Source organism: Conger conger, chromosome 13 (assembly GCF_963514075.1).
Source record: "Conger conger chromosome 13, fConCon1.1, whole genome shotgun sequence".
Lineage (NCBI taxonomy): Eukaryota > Metazoa > Chordata > Actinopteri > Anguilliformes > Congridae > Conger > Conger conger.
The window spans coordinates 7997668-8016305 of NC_083772.1; the positions used below are offsets into that span (position 1 = coordinate 7997668).

At 40.9% G+C, this 18638-nt stretch overlaps 1 protein-coding gene across 1 annotated transcript; it reads left to right on the forward strand.

Moving 5' to 3' along the window:
• Positions 1 to 2797: 2797 nt before the first annotated feature.
• Positions 2798 to 16727, forward strand: LOC133108281 (multidrug and toxin extrusion protein 1-like). Its single transcript, XM_061217750.1, has 17 exons — positions 2798 to 2852; positions 4643 to 4823; positions 5252 to 5353; positions 6927 to 6995; positions 7360 to 7508; positions 7650 to 7692; positions 8030 to 8074; positions 8157 to 8254; positions 8520 to 8617; positions 8793 to 8906; positions 10495 to 10562; positions 11398 to 11506; positions 13041 to 13116; positions 13474 to 13583; positions 13759 to 13853; positions 15480 to 15558; positions 16423 to 16727. The coding sequence occupies exons 2-17, from the start codon at positions 4650 to 4652 to the stop codon at positions 16725 to 16727; spliced, it is 1734 nt and encodes a 577-aa protein (XP_061073734.1). The 5' UTR covers positions 2798 to 2852; positions 4643 to 4649.
• The last annotated feature ends 1911 nt before the right edge of the window (positions 16728 to 18638 follow it).

Genomic DNA, 18638 nt, shown 5'->3' on the forward strand with positions numbered 1-18638 from the left:
TAATGAGGTGAACCTCTGCCTATCACTATTTAATTTAGTCTTCAGAGCTCTTTTCAATGCAGAGTCTCTTTCCTTCATCAGGTTAAATATTTCAGTATTGAGCCAAGGAAGTGCATTGTTTTTTTCTTTCCTTTCACTTTTTTAGTGAACTCCTCAACTAAACTATGTAACTTGGTTGTAAGCGTTTTGCAATCTGCTTCTACGTTGCTCCCAGTAAGTATATTTTTCCAATCAGTCTGCTGAACTGCTCTTTCAAAATTAACCATTTCATTTTTTGGAATCCTAAGTTGCTCCACAGGTTTATGAGAATGATAAAAGCGCTTCTTTCTGAGTTTTCTTGACATTAATGTCAAATTATGGTCGGACAGTCCAGTAATAAAATTGAATGTCTTAACAATTCTTTCAGGCTTGTTGCTGAATATTAAGTCTATCTGTGTCTGGGAGGATGCAGTTATTCTAGTTGGTCCTTCCATCAGTTGCGTAAAATCCAAACTATCTGTGACCTGCTTAAGGGCTTTCCTATTAGTCTTATCTAGCCAGTTACAATTCAGATCACCAAGTAGTATTACCTCAGTTTTAAAATCACATGCTTGAAGCAGCTTTTTAAAAATCATTATTGGAAGAAGGTGGACGATATACAACAATGAGCACAAAGGACATTTCAGGTGAGAGCATTATATTCAGTCCAATACATTCTAAATCATGATTAAAAGGCCAGCATATTTGATGACAGTTGATATGGTCTTTGATATAGATCATGACCCCACCCCCTCTTCCCTTAGATCTGTCCTGTCTAAAGGTGTTATAGCCTGGTACATGTAATGCAGCAGATGGAGAGTTGCTATGTAACCACGACTCTGACAGGCATAGAAAATCTAAGTTAAAGTTACTAAGAAGATGATGCACTTGTTCAGCCTTTGGGGTGAGGCTACGGATGTTAATATGTCCTCCAAAAATACCCCTGGGTTTGAGCCGTGGGTCCCAGATCACCTGAGAGTGATTAACAGTTTTAAAAAAGTTCAGTCTGCGATGTTTTTTAAAAACAGGGTTAATGTTGCTTCTGTAAGCACTGTGGGCCGTACAGAACGGATCTCGACTCTCCGCGACAGGTACGCCGGTGGCCGCCGCTCCCGCACTCCGCCCGAAGTCGCCCTTGCGTCTGGTACCGAACCCTGCCACACCAACTCCTTCTCCCAATACGCCACGCTCGGTTCGCCTGGCATCGTCTCCCCCGACCCTCGACGCAGCCCCCGGACAGCAAAGAGGTGGAGACGGATCAGTAAGGATGTCACAGGTAAAACCAGCAGGTTCACTGTTTACCATGCTTACCTGAGAGAAGGTGTTATTGCTCTCCAGTAGATCCGCCAGGTTGTTGACTTCCTCATTCGCATTAACCGGACCAGGGCACTGATGAATATCTCCAGATAAAAGCAGGCAAATGGCTATGATAAGCTTGCATGTGTCTACATTTCTTTTGATTATTTTGGATTTGTATCTGACGCGGTTGAGCCCAAGATGACACGCAAAAGTACTCATCAAAACGGCTTTGCCAAATCCAAAATGTTTGACGTTCATTCCGATCAAAACTTCACCTTCTGATTGTGTTTTACAAACATTTAAAAACCCGCAATTAAAATTATGGGGGGTAAAACCAAAAAGACCTGTAAAGTTTAAAAACATCACAAAAGTGAGAAGGGCTGCTGACGCACCAACCCTGCCCGACGCCAATATCTACTACTCCTTCTCCACTCAGGAAGTCAGGGAGATTTAGAACATCAGCACACTTGGCTATGTAGGAATTTGGTCCTTTGTAAAGTAAAACTGCTACTTCCAAAATTTAGGTCAATAACAATTTGTTAATACAGCAAGATAGTCTTGATTACAGTATGAAACATATTGGGTAAAAGCAAGGTAGGGAATTAAAAAATAGTTTTGTGTGGGTACAAGCTTTATACCCCAGAATACAGGTTCCCATCCCTGACTGGGTGACAGGCAGAAAAACAGACCTTGTTATGTATGTACAATGAGCTCCAGAATTATTGGCACCCTTGATAAATATGGACAGAAAATGCTGTAACCAAAAAAGAAAATACAATTATTGGCATACGCTTTATTTTCCAACATGCTAACACAAGTAGTGCGCTTTACTAATGATTCAGTGGAATTCTTCCATTGAGTTCAAAAGGAAAATTAGTCAGGATAAATGTCCTTTGTAGTATCTGTGGCATATCTGGCAGCAGCAGGATGGTTTGAGGCTCATCTGATACCACAGAACCTGGATGCCATAAAGCCATTTAAAGCCACATACAAATGTGTTCCATACTGTTTTGGCGTAATTTACAGCTGAATCTAGTCCCACCGCCCAGTTCCCATAGAGATCCATTCAAATGCAAAGAGATTTTTGTATCACTTGTACGACAACCTTAACATATGATATCCAGATTCTGGTGATGTTGATAGTCTTCAAGAAGTCATGGCATGCAAACAATATGCAACCAAATACAAAACATGACTATTTTATTTGAGATTATGTTATTTTGCTCAAACATTGGAATGCGGGACCATGTATAAAAAGTAATAATAGGATAAGCAATTAATAATAAAATAATCACATGAATATATAATTTCAACAACACTAGGTGCGAAATACATGAAAATCTACCGTGCCTAAACATGGCAATGTTGCGTCCAAATGGGGGGAAACAAGGGGCGTGTTTAGGTAGTTCTCCAGTCTCCATACCTGACTACTTAATAAATAGGAGAAAATGGAAGGGGACGCGTATCGAAAACAGTTCTGTTCTATTTCGCATTTCTTCCCGTAGCAGTTTTATAAGAATTCAGAGGAAACTACGGTAAGACTTTTTTTCTCCGTTTTCATGCAAATAAGTCTCTAGTAAGTGTAGACAAACGTTCGCCTATAGGTTAAATCAGAATGTTTGTAACCCGTTTTCCGATTCTTAAAAGGGAAGATAATGTAATGTAAAGATAACCCAGATCCTACAGTCCGTTTACAGGGCGGCCTCAGGTGCTTGGCGCAATCAGTGACACAGAGACGCCCGATATGTTTCAAAGTGTCAGAAGCATGGGGAGGAAAACTAAACCGCAACTTCTAATTATATTGCTCATGTCCTTCACGAACGTTGTTGGCAGCTAACGTTAGCTCATAAACACCAGATGCTCATCGGCGGCCGCACAGAGAAACAATGGGATGATGACCTGATAACATGAAACGTTAAATCCGACCTTGCCTGTTGTAAAACTAGTTAACTAGCTAGTTTTGGTGGCAGAGATACGGGCTGAACCCTGTGTATCAGATGGTGGGAATCAGGTGAAGAGTTTGGTATCGCAGTGCTAGGATAGACCATGTGCAGTGATAACAGGGCCAAGGGAAGGAGAAAAAAGAAGCGGGCCTAGGACTGAGCCCTGGGGAACTCCTGTGGCAAGGGGCCGAGGTGTCGATACCGTACCAGCTCAGGCAACCCGGAAGGAGTGACCAGGGAGGTAGGACTCAATCCAGTCCAGGGCTGTGCCACAGATCCCCGTTGCTGTCAGGGCGGACAGGAGGCTGGAGTGATCCACAGTGTGGATTAAGGATTATGGTAACCTGGCATGAGTGTTGTAGCCTATTTAATTAAATAAATGAAAAATAGCCTATTAAATGTTTTGCTGACATTAATGGATAGCCTGTCATTCCCATTTTTAGCCTACTTATAGTGATGGATTGCGCCAGAATTTAGGCATTAACGCACAAAACCTACTGCCCCTTAGTTGAACCTGAACAGGCCATAGTTTGCATTCCAATCAATCAATCACAAACCAGAACCCCTAGTTCTGGAGAAACGAGTAAAGCATGCTCTGTGAAACTATCTTGTATGTAGGTTACAACTGTATCGTATGGCTCATAAACATTAAGTGTTATGAAACGAGAACCCATGGTATATCATGGATATTGGCACAGCTAGCGGGGTGGTTAGGCACGGCACAACGCAAGTTGGGGAAGAAATGTGATCTAAGTAACTTTGACCGTGGAATGAATGTTGGTGCCAGACAGGGTGGTTTGAGTATCTCTGCTGCTGATCTCCTGGGATTTTCACACACAACAGTGCCTAGGGGCGACATGGCTCAGACAGTAAGAGCAGTCGTCTGGCAGTCGGAGGGTTGCCGGTTTGATCCCCCGCCCAGGCTGTGTCGGTGTGTGCGTGTGTGTATGAATGGGTGAATGGAGAAGCATCAATTGTACAGCGCTTTGGATAAAGGCGCTATATAAATGCCTGCTATTTACCATTTAGAGTTTGCAGAGAATGGGTTGTTAATGAGAGAGGTCAAAGGAGAAAGGCCAGACTGGTCAAAGCTGACAGGAAGGTGACGGTAAAGCAAATCATCACACATTACAGTGGTCTGTAGAAGAGCCTTTCTGAACACACAACATGTCAAACCTTTAAGTGAACCGGGTACTGCAGCAGAAGACCAGTTAGTCTAAGTAATACGTCTAATAAAGAAGCTCACTGAGTGTATAGGCCTACTACGACACCGATTACAGTGTTAAAATACGTCTCATATCATATTATGTCATTCTAGTATAGATGCAAACAGCACCAATATGAATTTATATTTAAACAGTTTTCAATATGTGTGCCTTTAGTTACAGAATGGAGGTGATCCATGCAGGCACTGGCGAGATTATTGGAAACCATTCTGACCCAAACACCCTCACAGACTCAGATTCAAGTGAACAGACTGGATGTTTCAGATGTCTGCGGCGTGGGATCCCTCTGAACTGCAAAAAACAATTTTCTCACTTTTCAAAATTAGCTGGACTCATGGTGAGATTCCATATCTTTCTTGATTGTTTTTCTAATGCATATCAGTTTTTGACTCATGTCACACAGTATGATTGCCTGTCTTGTTTTTATGTTTTTGTCATTTCAGAGCAAATGATTTGTGATTAATTTAGCATAATCTGTAGCACTGTTATGTAAAATCAATGTTTTGTGTATATGATGTGAAGCTATGATGTGAGTTGAAAACAATTGCCATACCTATTGCGATGGTCAAACATTTCAGTTCTGTTAATGTTTTAAAGTTGCTGTTGCTCTCTCTCTCTCTCTCTCTCTCTCTCTCTCTCTCTCTCTCTCTCTCTCTCTCTCTCTCTCTCTCTCTCTCTCTCTCTCTCTCTCTCTCTCTCTCTCTCTCTCTCTCTCTCTCTCTCTCTCTCTCTCTCTCTCTCTCCCTCTCCCTGTCTCACTCACAGTGCGTTGTTCAGCTTCTGGTCTTTTTAATACCTTTTGTCAGCACTGTATTCTGTGGACATCTGGGGAAGACAGAGCTGGCTGGAGTTACTCTAGCCACATCTGTGAGTGACCTCTCCCTGAACTAATCAGCCATATTTGTCATTATTTATATCTATTAATAATTTATTTACATTATTGGATTTCTTTGATGTAGCAAATTAATGTTTTGACTTCATGTAATCTGAGACAGTATGATACAATGTAATATGTTCACACGGTAGTACTATAGCAAGAATTGCAGAGATTGGTTGCATCTTGGGGTCACCAAGTCTCAAAAAGAACCATGAAACGCCACCTCCATATCAACAAACTCTTTGGAAGGGTGGCATGAAGAAAGCCCTTACTAACTGCTGAGGCTTGGTCATACAGTACTGTGCAGAAGATTTAGGCACCCTAGACTTTATTACTTTATTATATATTTGTTTATTTTTTTTGTGTGTGTTAGCATAAAAGAACACATTTGAGATTTCCAAATTTTCCAAAAGATTTAATTTTGCAAAGAAATTTTTGTATTTAATTAAAAAAGTAATATATTGGCAACAAACAATAGTAAGCAATTGACTACTTTTTACATAAAACTTGGTGAAGGCTATCTGAGATCAGATGCAAGGAGCCAACCAAAGTCTGCAGAAGAACTGTGGCAGGCTCTCCAACATGCTTGAAACAACCTCCCTGCTGATTATAGAACTGCAGGACAGCTAAATAACAAACAAAGTGTCAGCTAAATAACAAAAAATACAAAATTGTGCTCAGTAAGGGTTGTCTTCGTGCAACTCTTCCCAAGAGGGCGACATGGCTTAGGCAGTAAGAGCAGTTGTCTGGCAGTCGGAGGGTTGCTGGTTCGATCCCCCGCCCGGGCTGTGTCGAGGTGTCCCTGAGCAAGACACCTAAATGACACCTAAATGACACCTAAATGCTCCTGATGAGCGGGTCAGTGCCTTGCATGGCAGCCAATCGCTGTCGGTGTGTGATTATGTGTATGAATGGGTGAATGAGAAGCATCAATTGTACAGCGCTTTGGATAAAGGCGCTATATAAATGCCAAATTTACCATTTACCAAGAGTTTACTGATATGGAGGTACTATTTTATAGCATTGGATTCATTGGTTCATTGGATGATTTAATTTGAGGGCTCAAATCATATTGGTTCGAGTGAGGCTGTATGTTCTTTTTAGGAGATAAGTTGTATGTTCACAATGTGTGTATTGTGCTCTATTGCGAATAATGACAAAATGAGGTGGTAATATTGTAATGACTTATTTCCAGTGTGGGATGCAAAGTGTGAAAGTTCACCATAGCATGTACAATATGTTAAATCTGATTTATTTAGGTATAAATGTTTTACAATACAATTAAAAAGGTACAGTAAATTGGCAACAAATTGGAAAAGCTCAGACTCATAAAACAGATAGTCATACACAAAAACATGACCGTCAGCACTCCAGTTTCCAGTCACATTTGAAAGACGGTGGCTCCACGTGTTCAAACGCTCCTAATGTCAGAGACAACTGTAATTACTGTATCTGAATGTGGGTGAAGCAATTATTTACAGCACATGGAATTGGCTTTAAAAAGTGTTTGATATTTCTTGATGTTTTGGAAGGTTCAATCATTATTTTACATTTGTCTGCTAGATTGTGTCTATTACTGGTATTTCAATTGGACAAGGATTGGCAACAGTATGTGACACATTCATATCTCAGGTAATAACGTATATAAATAAAGTATAACTGTTTGTTCATTTTATTTCTCTCCTGTTACATTTTTTCCAGCAGAATATCTGACAGTAGGCTATACAATAGCCACATTATTAGCTGTCAACTAGCAGGCAGGCTCTGTTTGCATTTGTCACTGTCAGCTTTCCAAAACAGTGCATGAGAACACTGAACCGTATAAAAAAGATTTAACATGAGTTAACATTAGCATACGTATACATTTCTGCAATTATGGAGGAAAACTAAGCAAAATAATTCTATTTACTGCCATTTTTAATACATCCTTACTTTATGTAGTGTTTCCTGCCAGACATCTTCCCATGAATTAAATTGGTATTTGACTTCTTTGCAGACCTTTGGGAGCAGTAACTTAAAGAGAGTGGGGGTCATTCTGCAGAGGGCTATCCTCATTTTACTTCTGGCTTGTTGCCCATGCTGGGCTATTCTTATCAATACAGAGTCTATCCTCCTGGCCTTCAAGCAAAGCCCAGAGGTGGCCAGGTAAGGATGCCTAGGTATTTTACCTGAAATCCTATCGGCTCACCAGCATCAGAATTCTATTCTAACGTATGTTTTTTTTTTTGTGTTGTTTTTCTTTGTTTTGCTGCGTCATACTCTGATGGTGCTCTTTGACCATGTAAGGCTGTCCCAGATGTATGTGGAGATCTTTATGCCTGCACTACCTGTGAGTACACACAAACAGACATTCTCCAACACAGCACATACACACATTCACTCACAGTTATATACACACACACACACACACACACACAAACACACGTTCTCCAACACAGCACGTACACACATTCACTCACAGTTGTACGTAATGTATGTGCACACATGTACACACCGATACCAATGTGCAAAAACATTTTTACATAATTCTGTTTTGACATCAATAAACAGATGCCTCAGTTTGCCTTTTTCCTGTTCTATCAACCTCCATGGGCACAATACGCAATGACTGCATTTGAAACCTTTAAGCGCATTTACTAATGCATTTAAATGTGTGTTTCTTATAGGCAGCCTTTCTGTTCGAGCTACAAGTAAGGTATCTTCAAAGTCAGGTAAAGAAAAACACAGAATGCATGTCTACATATGAGTGCCTGTTTTTCCATGGGCGTTATTTTAATAAATCATTCATTTTAGGGTATACTATGGCCCCAGGTAATCGCAGGAATTGTGGGAAATGTCCTGAATGCACTGATCAACTACATCTTTCTGTTCGTTCTGGACCTTGGTGTAGTGTGAGTATTGAAATCTTTTGATGAAATATATTTCATTTTTCTTAGTGTTATTTGAAATTCACGGTATACTAATATCCCATGTTTCATTGCTCACCCAGTGACAATATGTACAATTTAATAATGGAGACCAAAACAATTCAGGCACCCACAAATCTTCTGAATCATTTCTGTGTGACCCTGACTTGTGAAATCTTGTGTTACAAGAAGCCCCACCTGACATCAAGGTTTTTTGTAGAATAATAAGTCAATTGTGTGTTATTTACAGTGGTTCGGCTGCAGCCAACCTGATATCCCAGTACTGCCTGGCTTTGTTCCTGTTTGCTTACATTCTCTGTAAGGGTTTGCATAAGCCCACCTGGGGAGGTAAGTTCAGGTGCAAGGGATAACTAGGTTATTACTGCACTCATCCTCACCATGTGTCACCTGCATTTTTAAACACATTCCTGTGTATTCAAGTGCTGATCCCAGATCATACCAATGCATATGAGAAGTGTGGGCAAATTCTGCTTTGGGTGTCATATGTGTGGTTCCCCTTTAGGCTGGTCAGTGGAATGTCTGCAGGAATGGGGATCCTTTGTCCGCTTAGCCATACCCAGCATGTTCCTGGCATGTCTGGATTTATGGATGATTGAGATTGGGGGATTCCTAGCAGGTAACTAACTGGCTGTTGTTTTATGTTATTTACCTTTCAGTTGTTGCAGAAAGACTACAGCGAGTCATGGAAAATGTACCCAACACTCAGCTAATGAGTCCTGTGTGGAAAATGCATAGTGTGCACTATCTCTGCTGAATCCCTTAATGATCAGTTGCTCCTCTTTATTATTTAAATAAAAAGCTCCAGGTTGCTGGATGGCTCATTTAGGTAGGGCACCACACTGTGGTGCATGGTTGAACCCCATGGTCTCTGATCAAATCCAGACCACGCCAGTGCCCTCTGTGGGTAACAAGTTTAAACAAATAAAAAAAAAAACGAAGAACTGTAACTCCCATCCTACAGCACAATAAAATTAACCTGACATCCATCCTACTTAAAGAAATGCAAGACCCCTTGAATCTTGACCTAACATGACTTCTTCCCGGGTTCCTTAAAACACAGACACATTCCCAGCTTTACTGAAGTACTGTGTGGAACTTATTTTTTGTGCTTCAAACATATAAACAAAGACATTTCGGTTTGTTGCTTCTATCATTTCCCTCGCTCCCTGCTGTCCCAAGCCACCATTATTTGATTTTTGCCCTGAAAAGATTTTGTTATTGCTCTCACCATTTCATGTAGCCTTTGCCGTTTCTGTCTGGGCAGCCTGTACCTCCCTGTACATTACACTCTCTATTCTCCCTGCCCACCAAGTCCCGAGTTTAAATAATCCTGTGCTACTCTAAGCATACACTGGCCCAGTGCAAAGGTTCCCCTCCTGTTCAGGTGCAGCCCGTCACGCTTGTACAGCTCGCCCCTGTCCCAAAAGGAGTCCCAATGCCCCATAAACCTGTACCCTATGTAATGACAGCCGTGGCCCTGGCCATTAGAGAGGGCTTGTAGTGGGGCATGAGTTCCTAGATACGCCTAGCCTAGCACAGAAGATGCCTATGCTAGGATACATAGCCAGGAGTATTGATTTTAAGTCCAAGGAAGTTATACTTGCCTTGTATTACTGTGTGCAGTTCTGGGGGCCACACTATAAGAAGGACATAGAGGCACCCAGGTTCAAAGGAGGGCAACCAGATTGATTCCATGTATGAAAGATGAGAGTTACGAGGATAGAATTACACCTGACACACAAAAAGAACTGTTTCTGTAAAATGGTAAAGCACATACACATGTAAATACCCTGCAGGTAAAGCTGATTGCCTATTGACCTCAAATGCTTATGGTGTAAGTATATAGCAGAAATAAGAAATTGTTATTCTTACTGTTACCATTGTTTTGCAGGCACTGTACTGTATATGAAGCCTTTGAACCACTGGTCTAATGCTCATCAGGACATGTATTTTGTTGTATTTTCAAAATACAAAATACATTTATGATACAAAATACTCCACGTGTAAAAATATACATAAATACATTTTGGTGTATTTTTTCCCATCCCTGGTTTGTGTTGTCTTTTAAAACCAGCTAATAAAGTAAGCTACAATCTTATTTCATGGTTTATTAATTACATTATACATTTTATACTTAAATGATAAACTGAGTGCACCTAGAGTAAATCATTTTAAAAATGTATATCACCAAATCTTCACTACAGGTCTGATCAGTGAGGTTGAGCTGGGATCACAGTCAATCATCCGTATGGTGGCTGGTATTCCACAAAAGGTAAATACACCTGAAGGATTAACTGGTGAAACCAATTTAGCAGGTTGTCTGATTGTGTTACTGTCATGTACTTCTGCTGAGAAACAAGGGCTTTAAGGCTTAATTTAGGGTGGAGCAAACCTTGATCATGACTATATTCTGTCAGCAGTCTAATTCCTCTATATTCTGCCAAACAACATTGACTCACCCCAGATTCTAACCTTCTCTCAAAGACTTCATGATCTTTGAGTAGCGCACTGTAAAACGTATTGTTTTGAAAATTAAAGGCACAGGCAATATAATTCTTTAACATTTTTCTGAAGCATGCTTTAATCCAACATTCCCATGTGTCCTATTTACGACCGCATGTCACTCTTTCAACATGGCTTGCCCACAAACTGTGTTGGTATATAGTATACATGTTTACATTTGTGTGATTTAATTGATAGATCCTGCATTAGAGTGTATATTGTAGGGCGTATTTTGCTATGCTCTCATTCATGTAGGCCCATTGTATATCACCCTGGATAAATGTGTTGATGCATACATATGTGAGCACTTTATTATTTCAGATTTTTTGGTGAGCCCATTGCCAGTGTAGTAGACCTGCAAAATGGCATTGAGATTTTGAAATGGGTGAGATATTGAGGATCAAATGTTGTTGTTTTACATGGTTGAGTCGACCAATGCAACTGCTACCACACTCAGTATAATATTCTTCTCAGCAGTCTCAAGCAGTGCCATGTCCAAAGCACTCCTCTGAGTTAGGGGTTCCCAAACTGGGCTGTGATTGTACTAAATACTTCTTGTCTGCACAGATCCATGGTACATTTGACTGAATTATATTTGCCTTCAGATTTTTGTAGGCATCAATGCAGCTGCCACTGTGATTGTGGGGAATGCTCTGGGAGCTGGAAATGTACAGCAGGCTCAGCTGTCCTGCAAGATCTCCATAATATGTGCAGGTAGGAGGGCGAGAGAAACACCACATTGTCTGGGCATCATACATGCATGCACATGCTGTCTGCTGCAGTTCATTGAATACAGGTAGTGAACCCATTTTGGAAACAGCAAAGTCATTTACTAGGGTGCTGCCAGATCACATGCTGCACAAAAGCCAATTAACTCATATTTAACTTTTGGTAGTGAAACCCACTGTCTCTGGCATCACTTCTCAAACCCCATACATGGCATTTAACATGGAGGGAAGATCAGCCTTCAGTACCGTTATGTGCTGTCTGACACTGATTTGACTTCTAAGAGGTTGAGTGTAATGTAATGAGTGCTCCCAAAACATGCCAGGCTCCCACACCCGAACAGACCCTCCAGAACCCGTCACTGCAAGCAAATTTTCTTTATTTTTATGAAATGTATCTGTATTTATGTTCCTGAGCTAGCTAGTTTGCTAAACCCGCCACGATTAGGTTACTATTTCGACAAGCTGCTGCCTTCCAGGCCTCACTGAGGGAGTATACATTGGGCTGGAGGAACACATTAGCAAATCGTCGGAGACGTCGTTATTGGGAATCCCACCGGAGGGTGACAGCAATAGCCTATTGCTACGTTTTCCCTCTCCTTGCAGCGGGCCAGGAGGAGGTGTCACAAGCCTCAAACAAAGGGATTATGTGGCCATGATTTAAATCTTCGAATAAAGCTGTAAATGTAATGTAAATCCATAGCAACAAAGCCTAATGCTGTATTCCTGTCATATCAGAATGAACGAATTAGCATCTTCTGACTGGGAAAAACAGTTCACGTCAGCCTCTCACATTAAACCTGAGGCAAAAAGCTAAACTTTAAAGAAATTACAGTTTTTTACAATGACTTTGAAGCTAATCTCCGAAGTTTGTGCTCAATTTTAAAAACCTTAGGCACAAGGTTCAAAACGGTAAGCGCTGTTCAAAACATGCATTGTGCATTCATATCTTTGAAGAAATCTTGCAATTCCAACCTCATTGGTTCAAGTAACTCATTTATTGTGCAATACTATAGGAACATTTGTTTAGATCACCCACACAAAAGATACCTATAGCTTCGCTGTTTAGTTGTTTTTACAATACTTAAATAATGCAGTTAGAAATACTTGATACATGTTTCAATATGGTTATAAAGGGAATCGTGGAAACGGTAGAAGAGAGTGGAATCATTGAACAAAACCAGAATACTGTAAAAATATAATTACAACACACTGTGGGTTTGTTTCACTGGCCACTCGATTTCAGTTCAGTCACCTGGCAGCTTCAGTTCAGTCTAAGCCCAGTCCATCCACAACCTCCTCCTGACTTCTTTCCTCCTTTTTGTTCCTCTATTATCACAAACACTCCCTAATCAAACCAAAAGAAGATTCTGACCTCATATCATTATTCTGCTTTCCCAGGAAGGATCCAGTGTGGCTAAAAAGCTCATAATTAACATGGGCGGCTTGCATTATGCATTATGTCTGCATTCATTATGTTTCAAAGGTTTCAAGTGAGCCCCTGTTGTTTTTATGGTGTACAGTTGTGATCTCCCTATGCGTAGCAGTGATCGTTGGGTCATCATCAGATGCAATAGCCATTGTCTTCACAAATGATGAGTAAGTACCATTGATTGTAATACAGTCCCCTCCAAAAGTATTAGAACATCATCAAAGGTGCATTATTTACATATGACCACAATAAGTTCAATCTATTTTCCATTATTCTCTTCCTCTGAACTCACAGGCAGATCAGGAGAAGGACTGGTGAGGCTATCGTTATGTACACACCATTTCAAATCTTTGATGGAATATGGGTAAGTAACGAGCATTATCATATTCGGATAAGTATTCATTTAATTTGTGATCTACCTGAAGTTGCTGAAGTTTTACTTTAACCATTGTTTAAGCAGTTTGATGAAGTTCTACATGTGATGAGCTGTATCCTTCACAGTGTGCGGTTGCAGGCATTTTCAGGGGTACGGCAAAACAGAAGATCGGAGCAGCTTCTATTCTGGTATTTGGCTACTTTGTGTGCCTTCCCATCGGTGCGTCGTTAATGTTTGCAACAAAACTCAGAATCACCGGTAAGGACAAAATGAAAGTTCCTGTCCCAAATCCATCAGCCATGTTCAATTTCAAATATTGCTTTTACATTTCCTTTCCTCCTTTAGTGCAGTAACACCAGCTTTCATGCATAAAGTACTGTCTATTGCCCTCTTGCTGATCTGCAGAAGCTAATCTCTCTGCTCCTATCCTCAGGTTGGTGGATTGGTCTCTTCACTGGTTATTTCCTGTTGGATTCTTTCTGTTTTGCCATTTTTGTCAATATTGACTGGAAGAAAGCTACAAGTGAGGTAAGTGCCACCTTCTTCCATCATTACTATTACATACTGGCTTTAAGAGCCCTTTGCTCCAGCCCCATAGTGACCATGACCCTGGTGTTGTGACACTGCTCATCTCAGATATTCAGGCCTCTTGCAGCCAACTATGAGTGAAATATGGTGGCACACCAATGCCAAATATATTGTGTGGAAATCCAGAAGCTGTGTATGCAACTCCGAACTGTGCACTTTTACAGCACTCGCACATGAGGAAATCTGAGTGCAGAGGTGTGCCCTAAACTATTTTACGAGCACAACAACTGCTTATCTTTTGAAATATCTTGGGATTATTAACACCAGAACTAGAAAATATAGTTGATATAAATTTGTTACCAGTCAAAGAGGTCTCATTTTCACTCCAGAGGTCTCCTTTTTGACCTTTATCACAAAAAAGAACTTAAATTAAAGAACAAGTCATGAACCCAATATTGGCACATTCAGTTGCAATGTGGAAGACAGCACATGGAACAATTGGAGAATCCCCATATCACCAAAAATATGAATCTGTCTGGTACAACCCCAATATATGTGTCGGAAATGATCAATATACTGGGAAAGTGGGTCCTATCAGGTATGTGGAACACCAGACCCAGTCAGGAAAACAAGACATAGCTTTTCGTTCAAAGTCTTTATTGTAGTAATGGCAGGTCAGACATGCAGGGTTCAATAGCCAGTAAACAAGAATAGCAGTTCGTAATCAAGTGTCCATGCAAAGGGTCAATACTCCAGCAAACAGATATAACAAGGATAATCCAAATCTAAGTCATGGTCACAGGTGAAGGGTTGATAACAAGCGGACAGAGCAGACAAAAACAGAATCCAAAGACAGAGGTCGAAAAGCAGAAAGAGGATGATAAACTGCTGTTCAAAACCAGACAGACGGGATCAGGTAAATGCGAAAACAAAACGGGTCATAACAGGTGTCAATCAGAAATAAACACCGGAGTGTATGATTGGGACACATAACAATCTGGCCATGAACTAGACAAACAAAGGGGTTTTTATAACACAGGTAACAACAGGGAAATGGTAATCAGGTGTGGGAAACAATCAGGAAGTGAAACACAGGTGAAACGAAAGAATAAACTGAACTGACTACGGTGTGCACCGAGGGTAATAAAACATGGAAATGCCAGGCATTTAAACAACAGACTAGACAACGAAAAACACAGATCCTGACAGGCCCAAAAAGGCATATATGCCCTTTTATATACATATATGATCTGCATAAGAATGAGGTATATTTATCATTTGAAGAAATTAGGAATCTGTATAGTTTTAGTTGTAAAGATATCTGGAAATATATGCAACTTAAAAACTGTGTATATGCAACTAGGAGTTAGTAGATACTAGAATAGTTTACCAAGTTCTCTGCAATCTACTGCAAAATGTTATAAAATGCTTATAATGGCCAAAAGTGATGATTTTCAACATTTAAGAATCATATGGCAGAAAGATTTAATGTGTGATATTGATTACTTGGTCACACATCATTTCAAATATTGTTCAAAATATTAGAGAAGCTAAGGGAAAGGTTATAGAATTTAAAGTTTTACATTTAATATTATGGTAATAATATGAGGGTGTTGATGTTTGCAGGCACAAGTCAGGGCTGGGGTACAGCCAGCAGAGACGAGAGATCGGGGGCAGCCCATGGAGATGCAGGGTGGCTCTCATGGTAAGATTCCCTGCTCAGAGAGCTGGAGTCCCACAGCTGGCCAAAAGTCACCCGCAACTTTTTACTTCTGTTCACCTGTATCAGCAATTCAGTACTCTAATGGTACAGTATCTCAGAATAATAACCTGGTCTGATGAATCTAGATTTCTGCAGCAGCATACAGATGGCAGGGTCAGAATTTGGAGCCAACAGAATGAATCCATGCACACAACCGGCCTTGCGTCAACAGTCCAGGCTGGTGGCAGTGGTGTAATGGTGTGGGGAATGTTTTCGTGGCACACTTTGGGCCTGTTAAAACCAATCTTCGCTTGAATGCCACAGCCTATTTGAGTATTGTTGCTGACCATGTGCATCCCTTCATGGCCACAATGTACCCATCTTCTAATGGCTACTTCCAGCATGATAATGCACCATGTCACAAAGCAAAAGTCATCTCAAACTGGTTTCATGAACTTGACAATGAGATCAATGTTCTTCAGTCCCAGTCACAGGATCTGAATCGAAAAGCACACTTTTGGGATGTGGTAGAACAGGAAACCCACAGCATGAATGTGCAACAAATTGCAATCATGTCAACATGGAACAGGAACTCTTGTGGAATCCATGCCACGGAAGACTCTACCCAGTATTTGTATAGTCTTCCTAATAAAATGCTCAGTGAGTGTATAGCATATATACTCATTTTTAATCGCAGAGAAAAAAAAAAGATTACTGTTTACCACTACACAAATGGACAGGTTATCTGGGATTATGTGTATTCTAAGCATTTATCTGAGTGTATGTGTGAGTAGATTATTCACACAATCACATTTAAAAAAGGTCACTCTGAATGAAAGTGTTAACTTGCATGTTTACTTCTTGCAGAAATTACTCCGGACAACCATGAAGAGGGGCACAGTCCCTGGCAGTTCAACTCTGACCTGGAGGTGCTGCATGAGAGAGACAGCGGGACCCTCACTACAGTGGGGGAGGTGCTGACTTTCAGGCAGCTGTGTCTGCGGCGGGGGCTAGCGCTATGCTCCATGCTGGTCCTCCTAGCTGCAGGAATCCTCACCAACATGCTGCTCCCTGCAGTCTTCACATCAGGGCTAAATGAGACCTCCACCGTACCACCCACAGTGGACAACCTGTGGACTCACAATACTATGGACCAGACGGGCCAAGTATGATGCCAAGTGGAATACAAAATGAAATGCAAAAATACCCTTTCTCTACATCTTTACATATATATCTAGATACTATATTTTAAATGCTGTTTATTACTACAATGATGAGTCATCATGGTTAAAGGATCATTTTAATGCTACTAAGATGAACAGTCGAGTTGGGGCGACATGGCTCAGGCAGTAAGAGCAGTCGTCTGGCAGTCGGAGTGTCCCTGAGCAAGACACCTAACCCCCAAATGCTCCTGACAAGCTGTTCGGCGCCTTGCATGGCAGCCAATTGCCGTTGGTGTGTGAGTGTGTGTATGAATGGGTGAATGAGAAGCATCAATTGTACAGCGCTTTGGATAAAGGCGCTATATAAATGCTAACCATTTACCATTTGAGTGCTTAACCCTGTGATGCACAAGCTATGCAAAGATAAAATAAGAAGTCACTTTGGACCCATGTTGTGCATCAAAGGGTTAAAACTGTGTGTCTGTTCAAACATATTGAGCTGTACACAGGTGTTTTAAAGGCCAAAGAGAACAAACCAAACAAAAACAAGATCGAGAAGGCCATGACACAAGTTCCCAAAGGTTCTGGTTTCTGACGCAGGCAGTGTGCGTCTTCACAGGGAAGTGGTTTGATTTGGTGATACCAGGCCGGGCGGCCTGACTTGTGGCATAGGTGAGAGGTTAGGACAGCTCAGCTTTCATAGGGTAACAGAAAATATTAAGGTGGGTTAAGAGAGACAATGTGATGTTTATATGACAAGTGATTGGTTAGCTATATTGCATAAAGGCTAGGATATTTCCTTCTGTTACTTTGGAATTCTCTGGTCTCTTGAAGCTTGTTGCACAGAGCACAAAGATTTCCCCCAGATAAATCTGTTGGCACATGGGGTGTTTTATTAACTAAAGATTTCTAGTTTGAACAACTTTGACTCTGAGTGCTTCTTCCACGTCACTGCTGCCGAAACAACTTCACCCACCTAAAAAGGACAAGGCGGAACAGCAGTCTCAGCTGGCATGACTCCCAGTGAACAGAGGATGGCTGATGGCAATTTTTTAAACAACTGACCACTTTAGCCAGGGGATTTTAACAGAAACACTAACAACCACTCAAAGCCAGAAATCTGTACCTCTGTGCACAAGTATGCACATAAATCATTTTAAAGCATTTGCCTCCCCACTCCTGATGTGTACTTCTTTCATGTCTTTTGTCATTCAGTTCACCTGCTTCTCATTGTGTACTTGTTAGTAGTGTATTTATACCTGTTCTTTTCAGTTTCTCTTTGTTAGTTTGTCATACCCTGTATCCTGAGTCTGTCACTGTACTTTTACCTGGGACCTGTGAGTGGAAATGTGAAGCTTTGAATTTGTTTTATTTGTTTGAAACCTAGCTAGCTTAACAAAAGAAATGCAGAAAACTAGAATTGCATTCTCCCTGTGCCTTTCTATTCTGTCCCTATCAGGGGTGTCAACTGGCTTATAACAGAATATTTACTCCAATGATGGAGTAAATAAAAAAAAAAAGACAAATTCCTGCTTGGTTCCAACTTGGTTCCAGCTAGACTTGTCTGAAGGTGGTCCAGCTGGTTTCAAGCTCATTTGGAAATTGTCAACCTTACAACAATTTGAGATGGCAACCGTGCTGGCAAGACCATGTCCAACCAGTTGGCCAGCTCTATAAATGACCGTCCATCACCAAATTCCAGATTGTATCCAGCTGGGGCAGAGTCTGGTTCCAGATAGACTATGATTTTAGGATGGTAGCTGGAATTTCTACTACTCCTCCTCCACTCAGGAAGTCAGGGAGATTTAGAACATCACACTTGGATTTGTAGGAATTTGGTCCTTTGTAAAGTAAAACTGCTACTTCCAAAATTTAGGTCAATAACAATTTGTTAATACAGCAAGATAGTCTTGATTACAG

What these genes read in the sequence shown, in the direction of transcription:
- LOC133108281 (XM_061217750.1), top strand. Translation starts at nt 4,650, where the DNA reads ATGGAGGTGATCCATGCAGGCACTGGCGAGATTATTGGAAACCATTCT. An exon ending in ATTGTCTTCACAAATGATGA is followed by an intron (nt 13,117 to 13,473) that starts GTAAGTACCATT and finishes AGGCATTTTCAG; the next exon opens with GGGTACGGCAAAACAGAAGA. An exon ending in AACAAAACTCAGAATCACCG is followed by an intron (nt 13,584 to 13,758) that starts GTAAGGACAAAA and finishes TCCTATCCTCAG; the next exon opens with GTTGGTGGATTGGTCTCTTC.